Consider the following 26,418-nt stretch of genomic DNA (forward strand, 5'->3'; position numbering starts at 1 on the left):
GAGGGCGTCTGATGCCTCCCGGAGCCTCCTGGGAGTCTCTGGACTCCTTAAAGGGCTCCCCCTGGGGGCCCACCTGTCCGCCCTAGGGCCCGTTGGGACACAGCTGCGTTCAGAGGAACAGGAGGAGGTCCGCGGACATGCCCGAGGCAAAACCAGGTGGCTGTGGGGACTCCCCCTCTATGTGGAGATACAGTCTTCTTTTCTGAATGGAGACTGGGGGCTCCTCCCTCCAAGGGGTTGGGAGAACGGGGTGCCTTCGCTGTGTGGGGAGGGGCTCCCTTCCTTGGTGGGTTAGGAGGGTCCCATACCTGTGTTGGGTGAGGGGGTTCCCTCCTTCCCTGTCTGGAGGAGGAGGTGGGTTCCTTTCTCTGCAGGGAGTTGGGAGCTTATCTCCGGGTGCAGATGGAGAATGTCTCATTGTGGATTTGAGTTCCTTTTTTTGATAGGGGTGAGAGGTCTCTATATGCAGACTTGGGGAGTCTTTGCAGGGTGATTGGGGTCCTCTACATTTGGGGGAGTCTTCTGGGAAGAGATTGGGGTCATTTCTGAGTGAGGATTGTGGTCTTTCCCTGTAGGCGAATGAGACCCTCATGTGTACAGATATTAGCAGTTCCTGTCTCCATGTTGGGGAGAGCTCTTCTCTTTAAAAGGACAAGGGGACCTCCTTTCAATGGGAATTGGGGCTTTCCCTTGTAGGAATTAGGGGACCTTCATACAGAGGCTGAATAGCCTTTCTTTAGGTGCAGTTTTGGGGCCCTTCTTTGAATTGGACTTGGGGGTATTTCTTTATACAGGGATGGGGTTTTCTCTCTATGCAGAAGTGAGCAGAAGAGGCACAAGCCCCCTGGGGAGGACCCCTGTTTCTGGTGTGTCCCATCTGCTGGCCCCAGGCCAATCAGGCTGAGGGATGGGGGTACAGACCCTAGCTGTAGCTGGGGCCCCGGCAGGCCAGGCGCCAGCAGGCAGGGCCGGCGAAAAGATGCTGTGGTCAGCGTGAAGTGTCCAGTTTCCAGCCCAGGGGAAGAGCTAATTATACCGGCAAGTCCTAAAAGGTCAAGGCTTGGTGGCCCCAGTGGATGAGGCATGGCCTGCCTGGGCAAGGAGAAATCTGATCGCCCAGACTCTCGGATTAGAGATAAATTTACACCTGGACGGCTGGACTCCAGGTTCTGAAGGAGGAGGGGCCTGGGGGCCTGCATTGCTGGGTTCTGGAAGAGGGGAGCGCCAAGCGCGTGCTCAACTGTGAACATCTCCTCCCTCATAGAGACCAAAAAGGCCCCCGCAGGCAAAGATGCCACCAAACCAGCTCCCAAGGAAGCCCCCCAACAAAAGGCTCCTACAGAACCCCCTAAAGGTGAGACGGGTTCCGGCAGGCTGGGCAGAACCTGGCGCCTCATCTCCCAGGCTCCCCCGCATCTCTGCACCCTCCCTGCTCTCTATCCTTTAGTTCTTCCTCCCCATAGTTTCAGAGCTGACCTGCCCTCCCTTGCTCACAACCCTCCACGGCTCCTCAGCGCCTCCAGGACAGAGCCCAGCCCCTCAGCCTGACCTTTGTACCCCCAACGACCAGCTGGTTCATCACTGAGTCTTGCACAGCTCTGGATGCCCCAGTCCATCCTGACACCTCTCCCACCCTAAAGCTCCATTTAAGACCGTCCAGTTCACAGATGAAGAAACTGAGGCCCGATGGGGTGGGGGAGCCTGGCCAAGGCTTGAGTGATGCATGGTCTTTTCCAGGTCAGGAAAAACCGCTTTGCCCCCATGGTCTTTGGTTTCTGAGCAGAAGCTAAAGCTTAAAGACCCGCCCCCATTAGCTTAAAACCCCGCTCCCAGAGTGGCCTGCTGCCCCCTCTCTGGCCTGTCTCAGACCCCCTCATCCTGTCTCCTGAGCAGAAGCCCCGCCTGAGGACCAGTCTCCCACTGCCGAGGAGCCCACAGGCATTTTCCTGAAGAAGCCAGACTCTGTGTCGGTGGAGAATGGTGAGTGGCACCTGGGGGAGGAGAGGGTGGGGATCTGGGGGAGGAGGGGCCTGGGGGCTCCCAGCCCCAGTCCTCTCTGCAGAGTCTGATGTCCCGCCCAGCCACCGCCTCCCACCCCCCCACCCCCCCCAGGAAAGGAAGCAACGATCGTGGCCAAGGTGAATGGGAAAGAGCTGCCGGCCAAACCTACCATCAAGTGGTTCAAGGGAAAGTGGCTGGAACTGGGCAGCAAGAGCGGGGCCCGATTCTCCTTCAAGGAGACCCACGACTCTGCCAGCAATGTGAGGACCCTGCCGGGGTGCAAGGGCATGCGGGCCAGGGCTGGAGGTCACGTGGGGCTGCTTCATAGAGGTTGTGCTGGGCAGGAGAGGATAATGGGTTAGGGTGGGGTGCACTTGGGCGCAGCATGTGCATGTCCAGAGAAGCCTCGGGGTCAAGGAAGCGGGCCCTCCGGGATCATGATTGTCCAGGTACAGGAAGAGACAGGTGGCCCCTCCTGTGGGGGTGGTGAGGACTGAGAGAGAGAGCTGTGCAGTGGGCTCTGGGGGATGTGGGGTGGCACTGGGGGGCGGTCGTATACACCCACACCCCTGGCCCGGTCCCCAGGTGTACACTTTGGAGCTGCACATTGGGAAGGTGGTACTGGGGGACCGTGGGGATTACCGCCTCGAGGTCAAAGCCAAGGACGTCTGTGACAGCTGTGCCTTCAACATCGATGTAGAGGGTGCGCTGGTGGGGGTGGGGGCAAAGGGTTTGGGTCTGGTGTAGGGGGATGGATATGCCAGTCAGGTGTTGGGAAAGTGAACAGATGTGGGGGTGAGGCAGGCACAAGTGTTTGGAGGGTGGAGCACAGTTGCAGGGGTCAGGGTATTCAAAACTGGGGAGACAGTCTACAGGTTTAGAGCATGAGGAGGTGTAGATTTGGGGGTGAAAGAGTCCAGGGATGTAGGGTGTGCTTACGAGGCTTGGGGGGTGAGTTATGCAGATTCCAGGGCACAGTGAACAGATCTGAGCAAGGGGCACTAAGGGTTCAGGGAGGGAGGGTATGTCTCAGGTTTTAGAGAGGAAGGATGTACAGGTTTAGGGTGAGGGTATACGGGATTATTGAGAGGGTACATGGATTTGGTGTATGGAGCCCTGAGGGCGTACAGGTTTTGAGGGTCTGCAGCCCAGAATGTGTGTGGGCTTAAATATGGATGGCAAGGGAATGAGGCTGCGTAGGCCTGGGGAAAAGGGCCAGTGGGTCCAGGAGTGAGGGCGTATAGGCTGCTGAGGGTGGTGCATGGCCGCCAGGGAAATGAGTCTAGAAGTAGAGGATGTCCAGGTCCCAGTGAGAGGGTGTGCTGGTCCAAGAGATGGAGGGGAAAGGGGTCTGGGGAAAGTTGTGCAGGCCAGGAAGGGCATGGTTGGTCTTAGATCAAGTCTTGCCTCCAGCTCACCTTCCCTTCCCCCATCGCCTCTCCCCAGCGCCCCGTCAGGACTCAGCTGGGCAGACTCTAGAAAGCTTCAAGCGTTCGTAAGTGACCTTGGACCCTGGGGAGGGGTGGGGGTATGTCCTGGTGCCAGGGACCATGGGACGGTCTCCCTTGGGAGGGGGAGCTGTGGGAGAAGGGAGGATCAGGGAAGGCAAGGAGTGGGAACCCAGGGTGAGTCTGAGGGTCAGGATCTCAGTGGGGTTCACACCCTCTCTCACTGGCTACAGGGGCGAAGGGAAGTCAGATACTGCGGGTGAGCTGGATTTCAGCAGCCTGTTGAAGAAGAGGTAAGCCCACCCTGCCTGGCGTGGAGAGGGGAGATGGGGGCTCAAGGAGGAAAAGGATGGTGGGTGTGGTCCCCCTGCCCCCGTTGCTTTCCCACTGCCATCCTGGGACTCCACCACCCCTCTATCTACTCATCCCCGCCCACCCAGCCACCTGTCCATCCATCCATCCACCCATCCACCCATTCATCCACACCCCCCCACCCATAACCCCACCCAGCCAACCATCTGCCCATCAGTTCTCCTACCTCCCTCTCTTTAACCCATCATTCTCACATCCACTTTCCTGTCCACTCAGGCTCCAATTCACCTACTCATCCACCTGTTCACCCACCCAACCGTCCATCCACTTGTCCCCCCACCCGCCCACCAGTTTGTCCACTCATCCATCCACCCAACCAGCCACCTATTTATCCATCTGCTAATTCACCCACCCACCCATCAGTCTGTTCACTCATCAGTTCATTCAACCAGCTACATATTTATCCATCTACGAATCCACCCATTCACCTATCTGCCCATTGTCTATCCATCTGCCTACATATCCATTCATTTACTCACCTTCTTTCCACCTGTCTACCCACGCATCCGCCATTACACTCAGCCATCCATTCATTAACCCATTCATTCATCCTTCACCTACCTACTCCATCATCTGCTTCCCCACCTACTGAGGTACTCACCAATTCACCTTTCCACCACCTATTTGTCTACCATGCATCCACCCTCCCACTTGTGTATCCATCTGCACCCGCATCTCTTTCCCAGCTGAGTCCAGCATCCCACCCACCTATACACTCACCCACCTAGCCATCTAGACAGGCATTTCTGTATCAACTGTTCACCTCAATGACGCACCCATCTACCCAGAGAGCTGTTAGAGCGATCTGTATGAAATTGCTGTTCTGTGGGTAAAAAGTGATTGGATATCAGCACTTTCAAATTGTTCACCATTATGCTCGTCCAGTTATTCAGTATCTGCTGTCCACCTATCCAACTTTCTACCACTCATCTATGCCCATTATCAAAGCCTCGACAACCCCATTTACTAATAGATTCACCTGTTTTTCTTTACCCAGCCAGCTGTCTTCCCAGCCATCCTCCATCAACCCTCCCACCTATCTTAATGCCACCCATCCCCTACCAACCCACTTACCCACTGACCCATTCATCCATCAGCCTAGCCATCCATCGACCCCTCCACCCATTTATCAGTTCTCCACCTAATGCTCTGTACGTCAATCAGTCCAGATAGTCACATGTCCTCAGATTCTATCTACCCTTCTCCACTCATCTAGCCTTCTTTTGTTCCCTTCCCTTCCTTCCTTCTTTCCAGAGATCCATTCACTCTCTCAGTCATCAAACATCTTCTGAGACCTACCAGGCCCTGAGCTGAGATCAGGGGACAGAGAGATGTTTGACTGGTTCCGTGACATTGAGTTGCTCACTGCCTTGGGAATATGGGTCTGGTCCAACATACACAGACACAGACCAAGACTATTTAGTGTGTTCAGAGAGAAGGTCCCACAAGGGCCTTGTGTGAGCCCAGAGTGAGGGCAACTCATTGCCTGAGAGGACAAGGAGTGCCTCAAGGAGGAGGGAGCTTTGGTACTAGTTCTTGTAGGATGAAGAGAAGGTGGAGAGAGGTCATTTAGGCAGGAAAACATTTTGGGCAGAGGTTGGGAGGCAGGAGAGTGCCCAGAGTGTTCAGGAAAAGGCAAGTAGTGTGGTTTGATACTTGCGGGAGTGGTGAAGGGATGGTGGGTGGGCTTGTGATATCCAGGCTGAGCTGCTGGGGTTTCCTCCTGAGGGCAGTGGGGAGCCACGGAAGAGTTCTGAGCAGGAAAGGAATGGCATCTGATGTGGAGGTCAGAAATCTCCCTCTGGGGCCATCTGGGGAACGGACTGGAGGGGAAGAGATGGGATGGAGGGCAGAAGGCCAGGGAGGAGGCTGGGGTGATGGTTAAGGGGAAACAGACTCAGAGAAAGGACCACAGCAAGTGGGTTGAGAAGGCAGAGAGGGAGACCACCTCCTCACTCCCTGGTGGCCCCGGCCTGCTCTCCCCACCTGCAGGCAGGTGGTTGAAGAGGAGAAGAAAAAGAAAAAAGATGACGATGACCTCGGCATCCCGCCTGAGATTTGGGAGCTCCTGAAAGGAGCAAAGAAGAGCGAGTACGAGAGAATCGCTTTCCAGTATGGCATCACTGACCTCCGGGGCATGCTGAAGCGGCTCAAGAAGGCCAAGGTTGAGGTCAAGAAGAGCGCAGGTCAGCGCCGGTCTGAGGGGAGATGGTCTCTGCCCATAGGGACCCCATCATCATGCATGTCTGATGTTTGGACCCTGGATCTATCTTCTGGAGGTCCCAATCTGAGGAATAATAGAGAGCCCTGTTCTCAGGGGCCTCCAAGTTCATAGGAAGCTTTCTGACCTTGACTTTTGAGAGCCCGTGGTCTGGGGAGGGAGACTTGGCAGCTCAGGGCAGTGAGAACCCTTCGGCTTCACCCCACCTTGCATCCCTCAAACCCCAGCCTTCACAAAGAAGCTGGATCCAGCCTACCAGGTGGACAAGGGCAACAAGATCAAGTTGGTGGTAGAGATCAGCGATCCAGACCTCCCCCTCAAGTGGTTCAAGAACGGCCAGGAGATCAAACCAAGTAGCAAGTATGTGTGTGGGTGTTGGGGGAGGGCAGTCCGCAGTTGGAGGGGATATGAGTCCCGGAGAGAGTGAAGTAAGGCCGTTCACTTGTAACCCAGAAAGGACACTCCCTCACCCGTATGAAAATGCAAATACCTCGGGAGGGAAAAATAGATAAATGGAGAACAGGAATTCAGTTAGAAGAAACCCAAACGGCCCATACACTGTGAAGTGCACATTCAACCTTGTAAACAACAGCAACGTCAATAATAATAACACAAATCAAAACAGCAGTCTTTCTGTTCCCCAAGTGGGCAAAGACTTTACAAAATGATAAAACCTAGTGCTAGAGAAGACCTAGGGAAATAGGTCTACAAGTGCTGCTGGTGGGAATGTAAATTGGCAAATTGCTGAAAGGTCAGTGTATTAAAAAAAGCCTTTAGACTATGCAATTCTAGGCATTTACCATAATGGCGTTACCATGGTTATGCATATGTAGCTGCAAGGGTGTTCACTGGAGCATTTGCAGCAAAAAATGGAAAACAATCAAAATACACAATTCCGTACTAAGGTGCTGGGCGGTCACTAAAAAAAATAATCTAAAATACATACTAACACAGGAAGCTGTTCGGGATTAGTGGTATGTGAGGGGAGGGTATAATTCAGTGGGAGGGTATATGCTTAGCGTGCACGAGGTCCTGGGTTCAATCCCCAGTACCTCCGTTAAGATAATATAAATAGATAGATAGATAGATAGATAGACAGATAGATAAACCTAATTACCTCCCCCTCAGCCAAAAAAAAAGTGAATTTAAAAAAAGGGTGAGGGAACAGTATAGCTCAGTGGTAGAGCACATGCTTAGCATGCACCATCCTGGGTTCAATCACCAGTACTGCCATTAATAAGTAAACCTAATTCCGCCCCCTACCCAAAAAACAAAACACAACAAAACAAAACAAAAATAAAAGAATCTCAACAACAAAAAAAGAGGGGTATTTCTCAGGATTGAGGCTGGTGGGTAGCTCTCCTCTTAGAGATTTTTTGGGGAGCCAGGCTCCACATTTTTGGCTACACCGTTTCTTGTGGCACTGTCCTCCTTTGCATGATTGACCATGTTGCGTCATGGGCACATCTGTGTCTATCGGACAGGAAGAGGGAAGGAGACAAGTCTAGAACAAGCATCTCAACATTGGAGATGACCTAGCATTTTGTGCACATCACATCTGCTCCCCTTCTGTCAGTCCAAGCTCAGTGGTGCAGCCATCCCAGCTGCAAAGGAGGCTGGGAAATGTAGTCCTTTAGGTGGGTACCACTGCTAAATAGAAGAGAATGGCTATAGATGGACAGTTCGCATTTCCACTGTGGTTATTTAAATACTAGAAATTAGACCATCTATCCCCGCCTACACAGTCTGGCTCTGGTATGGAGTGACTTGTCCTGAGAACTGGTGGGTGGGCGCAAGATCTCTTCCATGCCCTGTATTGAGCTGAGGTTTTTGTACCAGGTATGTGTTTGAGAATGTTGGTAAGAAGCGAATTCTCACCATCAACAAGTGCACATTGGCAGACGATGCTGCTTATGAAGTTGTCGTCAAGGATGAGAAGTGTTTCACTGAGCTCTTTGTCAGAGGTGAGGCCGGGATCTGGGCGTAAGCTTGGGAGTGGGGGTCTGGAGGGGGTCCTGAAACTACTGACCTCCTGTCTCCCTGTGCCCTACAGAACCTCCAGTCTTGATTATCACACCCCTCGAGGACCAGCAGGTGTTTGTGGGTGACCGAGTGGAAATGTCAGTGGAGGTGTCAGAGGAGGGTGCCCAAGTCATGTGGTAAGTGACTCTTACCTCTGATCTCCACACAGATGCCCGCAGCTTCTTTGCCTCAGCCCTGATCTTTAAGACCTCTCTTGAAGATTTCAGACCTTTACCTAATAGTTACCAGGAGACCTCAGCCTTTCTCTATAAATTCTGATCTTCATGCATGATCTCTTTCTGAAATTTCTGACCTCTACCCATCCCATCCTCTTCCAGATCTTTTTCCTGATCTCTGCTATTTCTTATTCATTAAGTTATTTATTCATCCATTCAACCAATTATCCATTCTTTGATTTACTCATGTATCCCTCCATCCCCCATCCATCCATCCATCCCCCAATCCATTCATCCATCCATCCCCCAATCTGTTTATCCATCCATCCATCCATCCATCCATCCATCCATCTATCCATCCATCCCCTCATCCATCCCATTGATTCATCCATCCATCCACTCACCTATCTACCCATCCACTTGCCCATTCCTACATCTATTCGCCCATCCAACAAGTATTTATTGAGCACCTGTTGTGTGGTGGCACTCTTCTATGTATTGGAGATAAAATGGGGAGAATAACATGGCACCTGTCCTTGTGGAATTTATGATCTGGCAAATTGCTGGTGTGTGTGTGTGTGTGTGTGTTGCAGACAGACATTAATCAAGTCACCACACAAATAAATGTGAAACTTCTGTTTTGACAAGTGTTTCAGAGGAGCAATAACTGATGCTGCAGCAGCTTTTTAATAGAAGACAGGGACTCAGGAGGTCAGGGAAGGCTTCCTGGAGGAGGTGACGATTGAGTTGAGATTTGAATGATGAACAGGTAGAAGTGAGGTGGGAAGAGTGCCGCAGGCAGGGAAGCACCATTTATAGAGGGCACAATATTTGACATCTCTCTGTGACCCTGAACTTCCTCCACTCTCTGACCCCTTCCTGTGACCCCTTTTTGTGTCCATTTACTCCCAATTGAAATCTGTAGCCTGTGACCTCTTCCTCCTCTTTTTCTCCCCTGACCCCCACCTGTGACCCAGCCACTCCAGACGCCTCTGTCAACCTTTATCTCTCCTCCCTCTCATAATCTCCCTTCTGACCCCTGATTCCTGCTCAGGACTGTCTGTCTGGCCCCTGACTCATGTCTGACATCCAGACTCAGAGCTAAGCAGGCTCCTCACGTCTCCCTTCATGTTCCTTCCAACCAGGATGAAAGATGGCGTGGAAATGACGCGGGAGGATTCCTTCAGGTCCCAATACCGCTTCAAGAAGGACGGGAAGCGCCACATTCTCATCTACTCAGAAGTCACCCTGGAGGATAAGGGTCACTACCAGGTCATGACTAATGGCGGCCAGTGTGAGGCCGAGCTCATTGTGGAAGGTACGGGGCCTCCCGGTGGGGTGAGAGGCCTCACTGCACATGCTTATCCTTGCGGCTCAAAGCTCCCTGGGCCCCAGATCTTGGGAGTTGTCCCTGACTCCTCTCTTGGCCTCGTACCTTACGTTCAATTCACCAGCAAATCCTGGCGGCTCCACTTTCAAAGGCTATCCTGAATCTGATCACTTCTCCCCACCACCATTGCCCTCACCTGGCCCAGATCTCCATCCCCTGGTGCCTGGACTATTTCTGTAGTCTCATCACTGCTTGTTCTGTTTCTACATCTGTGCCCCCGGCCCCTTACACCAGCCAGACTGATCCTCGTAAAATAGTCAGATGGTGAAACTGGACACCTGCTGTAGTCTAATGCACAGTACTGGACCCCTGTCAATTTCCTAGTTTGGATATCAGACTATAGTTACATAAGATGTCACCATTGGGGGAAGCTGGGTTAAGGGTATGTGGGACTCTAGGTGCTATTTTTGCAAACTCCTGTGAGTCTATAATTCTTTAAATATAAAAAGTAAAAAAAAAAAAAAAAGGGCTGAGTCACTGATGGGCCAGGTAAATTATGATATTATATATCCATATGTAGCCATAAAAAGGACAATTAAAGCAATTAAAAAATTTTTTTTTCCGGGGGGTAGGTTATTAAGTTTATTTATTTAGTTATTTAAATTTTTTTTTACTGGAGGTACTGGGAATTGAATCCAGGAACTCATGTATGTTAAGCACATGCTCTACCACTGAGCTATACCCTCCCCTCAAGAAGGACAATTTTAAATTTACTGATTTGGAAGCATTTCCAAGGTATATTGTTAGATGAAAAAACAAATATGCCACTATTTGTATAGCAGGGAAAAGAGGGAGGAGGAAAGGAAGGAAGAAAGAAAGAACATGTATGTACGTATTGGCTTTTTTGGCTGTGAGCTAGCTGGATTTTACCTTAGAAAAAGGGGTCTTGATCTTTGTGATTGGGAGTGGGTGGGTGAGAGATTTCCCCCTCTGTGTCTACATCCTCTTATCATTTTATTTTAAAGCCATGCAAGTGCATTGTTTTACTTAAAAAATAAAAATTAAGAAAAAACATGTAAGTCAGATCCCAGCCCTCCTCCCAACACCCACTAGTGGCTTCTGCCTCACTCAGAGCCAACGCAAAGTCCTCTCCTTGGCCCATAAGGTCTGTCTCTGCCTGTGTCACCTCCTATCAAGGCTGCCTCGCTCACTGCATGGGCCAGCTTGCTGTTTCCCAGAGCAACAAACCTGCTTTCCTCTGCAGGGCCTTTGCACATGACATGCCCTCTCCTTGGGGAACTTCCAGCCTCCCATGGACTGGTCCCTGCCTTCCCTTGGCCTCATCGCTCCCTCCTCTTATACATTTTTGTGTTTCTCCTTTCACCGTCTGTCTCCCCACTCAAATGTGAGCTCCATGAGGCCAGCAGGTTGTTTCTGGGCTGTTCACAGCCAGATCCCCGGTGCCTGGAACAATGCTTGGCCCACAGTGGGTGTTTGCCAATCTTTGTGGACTCACTGGAGTTTGATGGCTCCATCTCCTTCCCTCCCCATTCAGAGAAACAGCTGGAGGTCCTGCAGGGCATTGCAGATCTGACGGTGAAGGCCTCGGAACAGGCGGTGTTCAAGTGTGAGGTGTCTGATGAGAAGGTCACGGGCAAGTGGTACAAGAATGGGGTCGAGGTGCGGCCCAGCAAGAGGATCACCATCTCCCACGTGGGGAGGTACGGATGGCGGAGGTGGCCCACAGACTTTGTAGTTGGAAAGAACATGGCTTTATGTAATCATGAGCCTGAGGGTTGGTGGAAGCCTGGCTGATCTCAGATGGCCATCTTCCTGGGCTCTGTCAGGACCTCGGCTGGGACAACTGGGCTGCCTCTGCTCTGGTCCATGGGATGTCTCATCTCCTGGGAGGCTGGTCCTGGCATATGCACGGGGCAGATGCTGGGGCCCGAAAGAGAGCAGAAGCAAATGGGGCCTCTGAAGGCTGGGCTGGGCACTGTCCCAGTGTTGTTTCCACTGTATTCTATGGGACAAAGGAAGTCACAGGCTGCAAGGTGTTCCTTGCAAGGGGCATGGCTACAGAGAGGGGAACCTGTGGCCAACTATGATGGGGAGGGTATCTCGTTAGGGAAACAGGGGGCTGGAATTCAAAAGGTAGCAGGTGGACGCATGAGATAAACACCTGGTGATCAGCAGAATGCACAGAGCCACCAGGACGCTAACAGAATGTCGTGCCCTGGTGGGTTTCCTGACACTAGTTCTTGGCAGAATATAGGCTTTTTCTGGGTTCTGTGCAAGGACCCTGCCTGCTGGTGGCTTTGGTAATGGTGAGAACCAATCTTGATGCTTACAGGGCACTTACCACATGCCAGGGAGTTTTCTAAATGCTTCACAGCAACCCTCTTGTACATCGTGATGATTACCCCTATTTTACAGAGGAAGAAACAGGGACACAGAGAGGTTAAGTGACTTGCCCAAGGTCACACAGCTAGGAAGGGGCAGAGGGGGACTTGAATCCAGGTCCTAGCATTCCAAAGCCCAAAATAAAAATGGTGATCATGAGCACATGGATGGCATTGCAGAGCGTGTTTCTTTGTGGTGGCCCCCATGGTGACCTGGCCTGCCCTCTGCCCTCTGTCCCCTCGCCATCTCCTTAGGTGTCACAAGCTGGTGATTGATGATGTCCACCCTGAGGATGAAGGAGACTACACATTTGTGCCTGATGGCTATGCCCTGTCCCTCTCGGCCAAGCTCAACTTCCTGGGTGAGGCTTTTCCCCCAGGGGCCATAGCACCCACCCTCCCAGACCCCAGGGCCCGGATGTCTCCCTTTAGGATTAAGCTTTCCTAACTGTATGCTGGGGAGGATAGCAGGTGCTTGTGGGAGGCGGGACAGTCATGGGCCTGAGTCTACCCCCAACCCCTCAGTTTCCAGGGTGATGCCAGGCCCTCCTCTCTGCTTCCGGGCTGTGAAAGTGGGAAAAGGGGCCCCATGGATTTAGACCTAACCATCTAGTCTTTGTCCTCCAGAAATCAAGGTGGAGTACGTGCCCAAGCAAGGTAAGGACCAGGGGCTGCTGTGGTAAGCTGGGGGCCCGGACTCCTGGGTCTGAGGGCGGAGGGGCTGGGGCCTGGATCTTAGTTTTCTATAGCCATTGGAACCCAGATTCTCAGGAGATCCTCTGGAGGGGATTGGGAAGGCCCAACTGCCCACTCCCAAGTTCCCTAGAATCTCGCCTCTGCCACCAGAGCCACCAAAGATCCACCTGGACTGCTCAGGGAAGACCTCTGAAAATTCAATTGTGGTCGTGGCTGGAAACAAGCTGAGGATGGACGTGTCCATCACAGGGGAGCCTCCTCCTGTTGCCACCTGGATGAAGGAGGATGAGGTATGCGGGGGGCTTCCCCTGTGCCCTGACTTCTGTCTCTCAGCTCTGTTGGGTGACTTTAGGCAAAGTGGTTTCCCTCTCTGTGCTTCAGTTTAGTTTCATTGTCTGTAAAATGAGGAGTATGATTCCTTCTTCAGAAGGTTGTTTTGAAGGTTGGAGATTATATTTGCTTATCACATGGTACTGGCCTAGCACATGATGGGTGTTCCATCCATCCATCCATCCATTAATCCATTGATCCATTAATTCATCAATCAGTCTAGCCATCCATCAACTCATTCATCTCACCATCTTTCTATTCATCAGTTAATGGGTTGGTTAATTGATTCATCCAGTAATTAATCCATCTGTCCATTTATCCATGAATCAATCCACTTACCCATCCATCCACCCATCTATCCATCCATCCATCCATCCATCCATCCATTCAACAAGTATTTTCACCTTGTATGTTCCAGGCCCTGGGACAGTTCAATTTTTCTTCTCTCCTCTGGGCTTCAGTATCCTCTTCTGTAAAACGGATAGACTTGACTCAGTCTTCATTCATTCCTTCACTCAGCAAACACCCCCTGAGGTTTCCTCCATGCCAGGCTCCGTGCATAGGCACTGAGGATACAACCATGAATCAGACGCAGCCCCTGCCTTCCTGGAGCCTTCACTTTTGGAGAGAGGCAAACACGTGCCTAAACAGTCACAGTCCAGGGTGATTGGGGCTGAGCAAAAGGGAGGTACCAGAAGCTATGAGAATCCAGGGGATGGGCTCTCACTTGCAGCTGAGGGCGTGTAAGAGTGCTTTCCGAAGAGGTGACTTCTGGGTGGGTTCTAAAGGCTGGGTCATGGTAGAGCAGATGGAGAAGTGGGTCAGGGTATCGCATGCCCTGGGGAACAGCTTTGCAAACTCTCAGGGATGAGACAGCCTGGTGTTTGTAATGAAGGGTGGTGTTTGGAGGGCAAGGAGGGCGGTAGGGAGAGATGATGAGGCTGGATGCAGACCCAGCAGGTCCTCTTATGCTAGGTCCCTTGCCTGAGTGTTGTGTGGTCATGGGGGGACCCCTGGAGAATGTTGAGCAGGGAGGGGCAGAGGCCCATCTGGGTCTGGAGAGAGGGAGAGCAAGGCCGTCTGGTGGCTGTGTCCAGGTGTTCTCGGGCTCCGAGGGCAGGGTCCGCATCGAGCAGCGGAAGGACATCAGCAGCTTCGTGATCGAGAGCGCGGAGAGAGCCGATGAGGGCCGCTATACCATCAAGGTCACCAACCCCGCCGGCGAGGATGTGGCCTCCATCTTCTTGCGGGTTGTGGGTGAGCAGAGGGAACCGAGGGGGGCTGAGCCGGGGGTGCTTCTCTGAGGCCGGGAGGGGTCCTCTGACCATCCTCCTTGTCCCCCCCAGATGTACCAGACCCCCCGGAGGCTGTACGTGTCACATCGGTTGGAGAGGATTGGGCCGTCCTTGCCTGGGAGCCACCCAAGTATGACGGGGGCCGGCCGGTCACCGGTGAGTGCTTGTGTGCCGGAGCCCCTGTGACCTCTGACCTCCCCTGTGTCCTAATGTCTCCCTGACCTCCAAGAGTCCTTAGCATCCGTAGTGACCACCCTCTGAGACCTGGTTTTCCGTCTTCAACATCCCACAATCCCTTTTGCCTTCCTCATCGTCCTTTACTCCCCATCGACATGGGAATCCTCACTTTGGCTAACAGCCTAGGATTTTCTTTTCTTTTTTTGCTTTTAATGGAGGAACTGGGGGTTGAACCCAGGACCTTGTACATGCTAAGTACAGCTCTACCACTGAGCTATTCCCCACCCTTTTTTTGTCTTTTTAAAAATTAAATAAAATTTATTTTTTGTTGGGGGAAGGTAATTAGGTTTATTTATTTATATATATATATTTTAGTGGAGGTACTAGAGATTGAACCCAGGACCTCATGCATGTCAAACACGCACTCCACCACTGACCTCAACCCTCCCCCGAGCCTAGGATTTTCTGTGACCTCTGACTCCCTGGTTCATGACCTGTGGCCCTTCTTGATCCCTGACCCCATAATGGATGACTTCTGACTGCTCTGTGACACTGAGATCAACCCAAGATTCATGGTCTTGGACCTCTCTGGTCATGTGACCTTTTGATGTGTCCCTGACTGCCCCAGCTGATGTGAGACCCCAGGCCTCCTTGTGACTGCCCACTTCTCTCTGCTTGGGGGGCCTCCAGGGTACCTCCTGGAGCGGAAGAAGAAGGGTTCTCAGCGCTGGATGAAGCTGAACTTCGAGGTCTTCACGGAGATGACCTATGAGTCCACCAATATGATCGAGGGTGTCCTTTACGAGATGCGGGTCTTTGCTGTCAATGCCATCGGGGTCTCCCAGCCCAGCGTCAACACCAAGCCATTCATGCCTATTGGTGATGTCCTCTGCACCCTCACCAAGCCCTCGTCCACCTCCGACCCATGTCCTGTCTGTCACTGTTCTCTGACCCTCCACCCTGGCCTTTGACCCCACTGTCTCTGCTGACTTCTGTCCCCTCTCATCCAGCAAGCCAACACCTTGACCCCCAGCCCCACCTCCCCTTCCTGACCTCTTCTTGACCCAGTATATCAGCCACCAACCCCTATGATCCTAGACTCTGTGCTGTCTCCCAAATATGTCATTGACCTCTGACCTCCCACACTAACACCCATCACTGCCCTTGGAGACCTCACTATCCCTTGATACCTTATTTTAATGCTACATCCTTGCTCACTGACCTCTGACCCACCATACTGATCCCTTTCCTGACCAGTGAGTCCAATTCTGACCCCTGACTCCTCACTTACCCCTCCTCCCTTTTCCCTGAATTCTTACAGCACCCACAAGTGAACCTTTGCACCTGACCGTGGAGGATGTGACAGACACCACCACCACCCTCAGGTGGCGGCCCCCAGATAGGATTGGGGCGGGTGGCATCGATGGGTACCTGGTGGAGTACTGCCTGGAGGGCTGTGAGTCACCCTGTCGGGGCTGGTGGGGGGCAGTGGCTTGCACAGACCTGCAGTGGGTGTCCAGTCCGGAGACTGCAAACAGGGCAGGGCAGAGACAGATCTCTGGTGCAGTGGGCTACTCATATGTCTGTGTTTGCATGAATCCCTGGGATGGGCTGGGTCAAGCCAGGACCCCAGTGACCAGCTTGTCCTCTCTCCCTTCCTCTCTCCTTCCTCACTCCCTTCTTCCCTGTCCTGCACCCATCCTCCATACAGCAGTACATTTTCATCCATCCAGCTGTCCTTCCATCCAAGTATTTATTGACTACCTATATTCCCTGTTCCCCTGTTCTCTCCATTTATCCATTCATCTACCCATCCAACCAATCTTCCATCTATCCATCCATCCATCCATCCATCCATCCATCCATCCATCCATCCTTTGCATCTTTCCTTCCTTTTTCCCTTCCTTATTTTCCCCCTTTTATTTCTCTCTTCCTGCCTTCTATCCCTCCTTCCCTTCCTTCCCTCCTTCCTTTCCTTCCACTTGTCCACTCAGTCATCCATCCAACCATCTTTATATCCATCTGAAATTTTTTTGGATCCTCTAACTTTCCATCCATCCAGTAATATTTTTTCCGTTCATATAGCTACCTCTTCACCACTTTCTTCCCTCTCTGCCTCCCTTCTTTCTGTCCATCCATTTACCTATATGACCATCCAACCATCTAACTATCTATTGTCTCTCCATCTGTCCGTCCATCCATCTATCCACGCATGCACCCATCCATCCACTCATACAGATTTCCACACATTCTCCTCTCCAGCCTCCACTGAACTAACCCGTATCAAGCACTGACTCCCCGCCAGGCATGGTGCCCCAGCTCTGGGGATACCTCTGACATGGTCCCCTCACTGGAGAGACAGATGAGATCATCTTGACACCATATCCCTGGCCTTAAGTCAGACAGATGTGGGTTCCAATCCTGTCCCTACACTTGTTAGTGCAGTGACGTTGGGCAAGTCTCTGAGCCTCAGTTTTTCTATCTAAAAATGGTGAAGACAGTTCCCATCTTGATAGGATACAGTGATGATTGCATTCAATAATGCATTTCAGTGATGGATGGCTGGACTCACATCAGTTTCTCCCCTCTTTCTCCCCAGCTCTCTTTACCCCATTCCCTTGCCCTAACCCGTCCCAATCTGCGTTTCAGAACCTACTTTTGTTAGCGTTCACCCTGCTGATTGGTGGTCTGACCCACATTGGTTCACCAACCCATGGCAATAAAACCAAGATGGAAAGGCACCTGTCACAGAGGCAGGCAGTCCGAGGAGCTGCCTCTAACTACCACCCCCAATTCCTTATCCTCTCTGAGCCTCAGTTTCCTCATCTCTAAAATGGGGATAACATGAGGTGGAGGCAGGAATTAAGGTGATAACATTAATTAGCTTGAACCTGGTCATAATAAATGCTCAAGAAATGTCAGCTGCAGTTATTCAGTACAGTGGGGCCCAAGGCATGGAAGGGAAGGGTCAACGAGTTGAGGGTCTCCTAGGAACATCTTAAAGGAGTGTGCCCAGCCTCGCTTCTCTCTCCTAGCTGACGAGTGGATCCCTGCTAACACGGAACCCGTCGAGCGCTGTGGCTTCACAGTCAAGAATCTTCCCACTGGAGCGAAAATCACTTTCCGCGTGGTTGGGGTCAACATTGCAGGGCGCAGCGCGCCAGCCACCCTGACGCAGCCGGTCACCATCCGGGAGATTGTGGGTGAGCCACTCCTGACCCCCAACCCTGCTCTCCTAAAGACCAAGTTGGTGTCATCATTAGGGCCTACCCCGACAACCTCCTAGCCACTGGTCTCTCTGACCCTGCCCGAGTGTCCCCTAGCCCGGAGCTGAGCCCCTCGCTGCGTTTGTGCCCTCAGAGCAACCCAAGATCCGGCTGCCCCGCCACCTCCGCGAGACTTACGTCCGCAAAGTGGGGGAGCATCTCAACGTCGTCATCCCCTTCCAGGTGCGTCGAGCTGGGGTCAGGGGCTCAGGGGGAAGGGGTCAGCTCCTGCGGGAGAGACCCTGGGCTCACCACTCCGGCCAACTCCGCGCTGCCCCTGCGCAGGGAAAGCCGCGGCCCCAGGTGGTGTGGACGAAGGGCGGGGCGCCCATAGACACCTCCCGCGTGCACGTGCGCACCAGCGACTTCGACACCGTGTTCTTCGTGCGCGAGGCGGCCCGCTCTGACTCCGGGGAGTACGAGCTCAGCGTGCAGATCGAGAACATGAAGGACACGGCCACCATCCGCATCCGGGTCGTGGGTGTGTGCCCGCGGGGCCAGGAGGGGACGGAGGAGGAGGTGATGGGGAGGGGAGGATGACGAATAAGGAGGGAAGTGGAGAGATTGGGACCCGGGAGGGTATGAGGTGGGAGTGGCGCAAAAGGTGACTAAAAGGGAGTGGGGAAACGGCCTGAGAGAGATCCAAGGTGATGGGGGTGCGGGAGAAGGTGGGGAGCCGACATTTAGGCTTAGGCTGACTTACAAAGACCCCGCACTTCCAGAAAAGGCAGGGCCGCCCGAGAACGTGATGGTGAAGGAGGTGTGGGGTACTAACGCGCTGGTGCAGTGGCAGCCCCCCAGGGATGACGGCAACAGTGAGATCACCGGGTATTTTGTCCAGAAAGCCGACAAGAAAACCATGGTGAGAGACTGGAGGGGCCCGGCGTGGGTTAAGACTGAGGGGAGAAGAGCTGGCGGGATGGTCAGAGCAGGTGTGTTGTTCCCATTTCCCAGCTTGGGGCAACTGAGGCCCGGAGAGATTGGAGAGTGGGCCAGGGCTGGGAAGGAAGACTTTTGATTGACATTTGATGTGTAATAGGTTTTCCTGTTCTTTTTTTAAACTTGTTTAAAATTTTTATTTTGTAAAAATTTAAACTGTTTTGTTTTGTTTTTAAATTTTTTCTTTTTAAAAATTGTTTTATTTGCCTTGTTCTTTTTTTTTTAATTGAGGTAAAATTCACATAATGAAATTTAGTATTAACCATTTTAAGGTGGTGGCATTTAGTACCATCCCAGTGATTTTTGTGTGTGTGTGTGTTTGGGGGGCGGTTAATTGAGTTTATTCTATTTATTTACTTTTAATGGAGGCATTGGTGATTGAACCCAGGACCTCGTGCATGCTAAGCATGCATTCTACCACTGAGCTATACCCTCCCCCACCCTATCCCAGTGTTTTGAAACCACCGTCTCTATTTTGTTCCAAGATATTTGCATCACCTCAAAAGGAGATCCCATGCCCATGAAGCAGTCACTCCCCATTCCTGCCCACCCAGCCTCTGGCAACCATCCATCTGCTTCCTGGCTGTGGATTTGCCCATTCTGGACATTTCATATGGACACAATTACACAGTGTGTGTGTGTCTGGTTTCTTTCACTCAGGAACATGTTTTCTAGGATCACCCACATTGAAGCAGGTATCTGAGCTTCCTTCCTTTTCACAGCTGAGTACTAGTCCATGGTTGGACTGTGCCATGTTTTGTTTCTCCTTTCACCCGCTGACAGACTACTGGGTGATTCCTACCTTCCCAGTGCTGCTGGGAATGGGGGCTTTTGTGAGCTAGGCACCCTCTTGGATGTGCTTTCCTAACCCCCCCCCACCCCCCGGCCCTTCTTGGTTCTGTGTCCCTGACTCTTTCGGTCCCTCCCCATTCCCCCCACTAGGAGTGGTTCAACGTCTACGAGCACAGCCGGCACACCTCCTGCACCGTGTCCGACCTCATTGTGGGCAACGAGTACTATTTCCGAGTTTACACTGAGAACGTCTGTGGGCTCAGTGACTTACCTGGTGTCTCCAAGAACACGGCCAAGATCCTCAAGACAGGTATGGCCGCCCCCCCTCCCCCACCACGGGGCCAGTCCCCTCTCTCTTGCGACTGGGTTTTGAACTTAATTCCTCTGACCATCCTTCTCCCCGGACTCAAAGTTGGAGAGGCTGTCCAGAGCCAGGATCAGTCACCTTACAAGTGTATCTGCCTTCCCCCAGGTATCACCTTCAAAACTCCTGAGTACAAGGAGCATGACTTCAGATCGCCTCCCAAGTTCCTGACCCCTCTACTTGACCGGGTGGTCGTGGCTGGCTACGCAGCCGCTCTCTACTGTGCTGTCAGAGGCCACCCAAAGGTGCCATGTGTGTGCACGCATGTCTGTGTGTAACCCTGAAGGGAAATCTTCACCAAGGTGAAGCCCCCTCTCCTCCCCACCACACTGGCTCTTCCTCCCCAAGTTCTCTTTCTTCTGCTCATGGGATTTGCTCAATTTTAACACTTTCCATCTCTCTAAGTCACTATTACAATCCAACTTCCCTCAAAACCAGAAATCTTTGGTGGGGAGGGGGTCTAAACCACCAAGGCTTCCAGGCATCTTTCCTGTCCCATCCGGTTTCTATTCTTCTCTCTGGGAATATGGACACACCTTGAACTTCAAGGACTCACCTAGACCAGGGGTTGGTAACTACAGCCCTTGGGCCAAATCCATCCGCCACCAGTTTCTCTAAATAAGATTTTATTGGAATGTGGCCATGCACTCCGTTTTGTGTGCTATCCGTGGCCCAGAGCCCACAGGCCCCGCAAAGCCTAAAATATTGATTACCTGGCCCCCGCAGGCCCCTTTTGCCGACTTCTGATCTAACTCTAGTTTTTAGCTTCAGCTCCCAAAGGCATACCCCCTCTGTAGGGGTTCTTTACTTCCCCTCCTCCATCGCTTTCTACCACTTTATTCATTAACTCCACCTGTTCATTCATTCCACTCCTTTATTCACCTACTAATCTGTTCATTTACTCCATTCATTCATTTGCTCCATTTTCTTAGTTATGTCATTCATTCATTCATTCATACTTTCAACACACATTTTCAGAGGCTTTCTGTGTGCTGGTGAATTGGATGAGGAGATTCTGTGGGTTGGGGGAGACTGCCATTAATCCAAACTCACACAAATGACTATAAAATTATAAAGGGTGGTGAGTGTGTTAGACAAATGCAGACAGTCATGTAGGTGTTCCTGTTCCAGCCTAGCGGCTGGGGTGGGAAGTGACAGGTGAACTGAGACCTGAAAGACAGGCAGGTGCTGATTAGGTGAAAGAGGAGGGAAGAGCAGTATTGGAACAGGGAACAGTCAGTGCCAAGGTCCTGAGGTGGGAACCTGTCTGGTCTGTTTGAGGAACAGTGAGGCAGCCTGTGTGGTTGGAACAGAGGTAGGGACAGGGTGGGAAGTGAGGGCAGAGGAGTAATGGGACCAAATCATGAAGGGCCCTGTGGGCCACCACAGGGAGTAAGCGCTTCTTTAGAAGAGGAGACTGAGGGTCAGAGAGGGGAAGTGACTTGCCTAAGATCATCCAGCCACAAGTAGGAGGGGGCACAGCCAAAAGGAGAACCCACATCTGTCTCTCAAGGCCCATCTTGCCATTGCCCAGGGAACCCTCTATAATGTGGCTTCCTCTCTCACTCCTATCAACAGCCGAAGGTGATCTGGATGAAGAACAAGATGGAAATTGGTGAAGATCCCAAGTTCCTGATGACCAACCACCAGGGGGTCCTGACGCTGAACATCCGCCGCCCGTCCCCCTTTGACTCGGGGACTTACTCATGTCGGGCAGTAAATGAGCTGGGGGAGGCCCTGGCCGAGTGCAAGCTGGACGTCCGAGGTGAGGATGGGATGGCCCCCAGTGCTTTGCCTGGCTAACCTTTACAAAGCTCCCCAGAGGCCTGGGCTGAGCAGTGCTGAGAATGGAGCCTAGTCAGACTAGGATTATGATTGGGAAGCTGATTCAGACCCCAACAGGGATGTGTGGGGAGTGAAGGCAGCACAGGGTCTTGTAGGGATGGCGGAGGGGAGAACCTGAGTCCGAGGTTTTCCCAAGGAGCTGAAGGACAAAGAAGAGGTGAATGAGGGTGAGAACAGCTTAGCAAAGGATCGTTAAGGCTTCAGTGCACCTAGGACTATGTGGGGAGATGTGTGGACACAGCATTGAAACCAGCGTGGGGGTGGCAGAGGATGGGGGGCTGTGGGAACCTGGGAAAATGTCACCCTCCTCCACAGCCTGTCCCCAAGCTCCATCCCTCCTGTCCCTGCCTCTCTGCCCCACAGCCCCAACCTCATTTATCCTCTTCCTCCTGAATTCTCTCCCAGCTTCCTGGCCTCCAGTCTCTCTCTCCAGTGCACCCCCCACAAGGCACTAGTGGGAGCTCCATATCCCGAGTTGACCTATTCACAGCCCTCCCTGGGGTCCCCAGCAACCCCAGAGCTCCTTAGCCTGGGGGTCATGGTCCTGCATCTGTCACCCACCCACCTCCGGCCCTCTCCCTCCGTTTTCCAGCCATACTGAGCTGTTGGCGATTGGACAAACTAGCTGTGCTTTCTCTGGCCCCTGGGACCTTGCACATGCTGTTCCCTGTAGCCAGCATGCTCTTCCTTGCCTCCTCCACCTTGGGCTTCAGTCCATCAAACATTCACCCACCAAGACTTGGTAGGGACGGTCCCTCAGGGGCGGCTGATATTAATATGGGCTTCCAGAGGACCCTCCCCGGCTGTGGCTCCCCCTGGCTCTGATGACAGCCCAGCAGACAGAAGTGACTGCAGTCCTCTAGCAAAGGGCCCAGAGATACCACTTTCCAAGCACTTCCTGCACTTCCCGTCATTCTACAGCACTGCTCTTCCAGGCTGATCCAATTCCTAAGGTTCTGTTGTCCCCTTTATCGACTATTGAATATGCTCAGAAATATCCCTGCTTTAGGATTCCAGTGACTGCTTGTCACCAGCAGCTGCTAAGAAATCAGAACGTCCCGGTTTGGGGTTTAGAACTATAGGAATTAAGGGCGCAGTTAAGTGGAGTTGACCCAGTGCAGAGCTGGGTGGTGAAGGGAAAACTTGCTCCCCCTGCTGGTCAAATGAGTCCAGCCAACAGAGGGGCGGGGACCAGGGGCACAGGCATGTTTACCACCCTTTCCTCTTTTCCCTACAGTGCCACATTGAAGTTCTCTCTCTCACCGGCCAAGATGACTGGCTGCTAAGTCCTAACCTGGACTTCCCCGAACACGTTTCCCTTTCTGGAGTTATCAGAGATAATAGTCTTGCCTTAGACTTGCACGTGTCTGTACTTCTTGGGTCTGTGGCACCGCCTTCCTAGTCCTGTAGGGCTTAGTCACCTGGGGTGGGTGGGTGATGGGGACAGCCAAGTTGGAATGGCAACCGCGATACGGCTACCTTGATAAAACCCGACCACACTGGGGCCGCGGTCTTGGATAGCTACTTCAGTGAGGCTACCATGTTGCCATGGAAACTACAACCCAAGATGAACCCAAGACTTTGTGGACAGCAGCCCTCTTTAGACTAGCTCCTACGAGCTGGGAGGAGGCAGGTCAGCTGCAGGCAAAGATGAACCAAAGGCCAGCCTAGGAAGCTTACTCTAGGGAGGTAGCCAGGAGTCGACACTGGGTCTTGGTGGTGGCGGGAGCAGCCAGACATGATGAATCGGGGACCAACCTGAGGCAGCCTTACTGGAAGAGCTGCTCCTGCGAGGCAGCCCCACTGCACTGGTGACGATGGTGAAATTTGATTATGACTGGGTTGTTGGTTCTTAAGTGGCCGATCTTTATTAACATTAACTCATCTGTCCGGCCCTGAGGTAGGCTACGCTTTGATCTCTGATCTTTTAGTGACCTCAAAGAATGTTGGAGGAATCAGAGTCCCCAGAGTTCAGAGGACTGTGGGTCAAGTCTGGCTTCCATGTCTCGAAGCTGGGGACAAGAGATTGTCTCAGAGGCCTTGACTGCGGATGTATCTGCAGTTTGGTGGTGGGTGGGTGGATGGATGGGGACTATGGACGTCCTGAGAAGGCAGGGGAGCCAAGTGTCCCAAGAGGAAGAGGTCCCATAGGTTCCACGGTCCCCACCTTCAAGGACTGGTGCCTCTTCCCTCCCCAGGCCTTCCAGGGAACTGGGCATCTGGCCTGGCTGACCCCACTCCTTCAGGGCCTGGCATTCCCTCCCCAGATCCCACTGTGGTAGGATGCCCAATTAGGAAACTACAGCCACTTTCGCTAGCGCACCAAGGCCCTGCAGACCCGGCCCTGCTTTGAGATCGTCGGGTCCTCTGAGCACAGACTTCACCCCTTTCAGGACGGAGGAGTCCGGGCCCCTGGTCACCTCCACTCTGACTCAGGCATTCAGGCTCTAGCCCCTTCTTCAGAACCAGGAGTCCAGGCTCCACCTTTTCATCCCCAGCTCCGCCTCCCTCAGGCCCAGGAGCCCCGCCCCTGCCCCACCTCCTGCCTCCTTGCAGCCCCGCCCCTCCTCTCCCCACCTCCTCCCGCTCCATCAGATCCCCATCCTCGTCCTCTTGATCCTCCTCATCCTCCTCGTCCTCCAGCCACGAGTACTCCTGCGTGAAGGGCACGGCTCCCTGGGCCGAATGGAAGCGCAGGCGGTAGAGGAGACGCACCCACTGGCCGAACTCGCGGTCGCGGGTCTCCGGCGGGGCCCGCAGCTGCAGGTAGAAGGCGCGGCCGGTGCGGAACTTGACTTTGAGCTGCCAGCGGCTTTCGTCGTGGACGAAGAGCTGGACGAACTGCAAGGGGAACAGCCTGGGCGGGCGGAAGGGGCGGCCTCAGAATCTGACAACCCCCCACCTCAGCGCCCCTCTCTCTGAGCGGAAGGAGTCCTTTCTCACTTTCTGTGCCTCTTTAATTTTATCCATCCACGACTTTCTTCCGACCACAAAGCACATTTGTGCCTCCCTCTAGTCCTCTCTCCTAACGCGAGACTCGGATAGCTGCCTACTTGAAATTTCCATTTGGATGCTGTCTCGATAGCGGACACAGAAAATGTCCAACAACCAAATTCCTGACCTTCCCCTTACCCCAAACTAGCTCCTCTTGGTCCTTCCCATCTTAATTACACCCTCCCACTTGGTCAGAAATCTTGGGAGTCGCTCCTGACCCGACTTTCTCACATCCTCATCCAATTCTCCTACCAAATCCTGATGACGCCACCGTTAAAATGTACTCACAATCCGACCATTTCTAAGTCCCTCCATGGCCATCCCCCTCCCCGCCCCGGGTCCAGTCACCCTAATTTTCCGCCTGGGCTCGCTGCCTCAATCTTCACCCCAAGTCTGTTCTCACGCGGCCGCCAGAGGGCGCCAATCAACCCCTGAGTTAGCTCGAGCCCCTCCCGTGGCTTAGGGTTAAAGCAGTCTTCACCTTGACCACAAGGCCCAGCAGGATATGCCCCCTTTGCTCCCTCTATGCCCCTACCTCCAGCCCACTCTCCTCGCTTACTCGGATCTAGCCATACTGGTCTCCTCACTGTTCCATAAACGGTCCAGGCTTGGCCCTACCTCAGGACCACAGGCTGCTCCCTCTGCCTGAAATCATCTTCCTCCAGCCAGCCCCCTGGCTTGGCCCCTTCAACTCTCTCCTGTCTTTCTCAAGAGGCACCTTTCTCAGGGAGAAGATCTGTTTGCAACCTCCGGCCTATTTAAAACCACATCTACCCTTGCAGACCTCCTATGACCCCTGCCCCTCCACGTCTCCACAGACCTTACCTACCGGGCAAACTGTCATCTGTTCTGTCTGCCTTCCCAGTAGGTGAACTTGAGGGCAGAGATTTTGGTCCAGTTTTGTTCACTGCTGTTTCCCTAGTACCCAGAGCTGACACATGGTAGGTGCTCAATGAATACTTGTTGAGAATTTGAATAAATTAGTTGCTCAGGCTCCCAGCCTGGTTCAAGGTGCAACAAGGCAGTGGAGGAAAAAATCCAGGAAGGACAGGCAACTTGGCCCAGATCACACAGCAGGGATTTTAATGCAAGTGTTACCCATGCTCTTAATGACACTGGGTAACTACATACTGTTCCCAGACCCCCACCGCCCTCATGTCCAGCAATACTACCTCTAGGAATTGCTCTTACAGACATCCTGACACCTGTGCACAAGGATGCCCCCTGCCTGCCACACTGGCTATAATCCCAAGGCACAGGACACATCAGCATCCCTGGGTAGCTGACTCCATCTATTATCATGTTTCCCAAATGGAATAATGTCTGACAATTATAGAGCGCACACTCTGTGCCAGGTGCTCTTCCAGGCACTTTACAACGTTTACCGTTTATCTCCTGACTGCCCCGGCAAGTGGGCTCCCCTCTTATCCCCATGTTTCAGGTGAGGAAACTGAGGCACAGACAGGTAGGCAACTTGGCCAAAGACAGTGAAGAAGAGGTGAAACCAGGATTTGAAGCCAGGCTGGCTCTCTGAAGGCAGCCATATTCGTTCAAGGACATTCCTGACTACATTGCGTCACAGCACGAGGCCGGAGGCTAGAGTAATGTCCAAGGGGGCAGAGTTTGTTCATTTGTGTGTGTCCAAAAGAGGAGCTGATGGCTGTGCTCATGTTGGTACGGAATGACTGCTGATGTTGCTGATGAGGGGTGAGCAGAGGGGAAAGGTATACAGCATGTGGCTGCTGCTC

General features: G+C 52.8%; 2 protein-coding genes across 4 annotated transcripts in view; one reads left to right on the plus strand and one right to left on the minus strand.

Annotated features, from left to right (window-relative positions):
* Nucleotides 1–23,032, plus strand: MYBPC2 (myosin binding protein C2). Its single transcript, XM_064489684.1, has 28 exons — nucleotides 1–156; nucleotides 1,265–1,354; nucleotides 1,894–1,980; nucleotides 2,113–2,261; nucleotides 2,587–2,704; nucleotides 3,448–3,496; nucleotides 3,683–3,742; nucleotides 5,814–6,007; nucleotides 6,270–6,402; nucleotides 7,882–8,006; nucleotides 8,096–8,201; nucleotides 9,386–9,558; nucleotides 11,126–11,291; nucleotides 12,228–12,334; nucleotides 12,600–12,629; nucleotides 12,819–12,958; nucleotides 14,096–14,255; nucleotides 14,345–14,449; nucleotides 15,161–15,349; nucleotides 15,792–15,926; nucleotides 17,506–17,673; nucleotides 17,831–17,919; nucleotides 18,022–18,217; nucleotides 18,459–18,598; nucleotides 19,618–19,777; nucleotides 19,940–20,076; nucleotides 21,410–21,596; nucleotides 22,914–23,032. Exons 1-28 carry the CDS (start codon nucleotides 138–140, stop codon nucleotides 22,922–22,924), a joined length of 3,423 nt encoding a protein of 1,140 aa, XP_064345754.1. The 5' UTR covers nucleotides 1–137; the 3' UTR covers nucleotides 22,925–23,032.
* GARIN5A (golgi associated RAB2 interactor 5A) overlaps nucleotides 23,009–26,418 on the minus strand; it is a 5,629-nt gene continuing 2,219 nt past the window's right edge. For 2 of the 3 annotated variants that reach the window (XM_031457162.2, XM_064489832.1), the window contains one exon: nucleotides 23,009–24,533. In XM_031457162.2, the coding sequence (XP_031313022.2) occupies nucleotides 23,846–24,533 (688 nt within the window). In that variant the 3' untranslated portion in view covers nucleotides 23,009–23,845. The remainder of the gene's footprint in view (nucleotides 24,534–26,418) is intronic. The other variant, XM_031457164.2, reaches the window with a different exon arrangement.

Source organism: Camelus dromedarius, chromosome 9 (assembly GCF_036321535.1).
Source record: "Camelus dromedarius isolate mCamDro1 chromosome 9, mCamDro1.pat, whole genome shotgun sequence".
Taxonomy (NCBI): domain Eukaryota; kingdom Metazoa; phylum Chordata; class Mammalia; order Artiodactyla; family Camelidae; genus Camelus; species Camelus dromedarius.

What these genes read in the sequence shown, in the direction of transcription:
- MYBPC2 (XM_064489684.1), top strand. An exon ending in CTAGAAAGCTTCAAGCGTTC is followed by an intron (nt 3,497 to 3,682) that starts GTAAGTGACCTT and finishes CACTGGCTACAG; the next exon opens with GGGCGAAGGGAAGTCAGATA. An exon ending in AAGCCGACAAGAAAACCATG is followed by an intron (nt 18,599 to 19,617) that starts GTGAGAGACTGG and finishes TCCCCCCACTAG; the next exon opens with GAGTGGTTCAACGTCTACGA.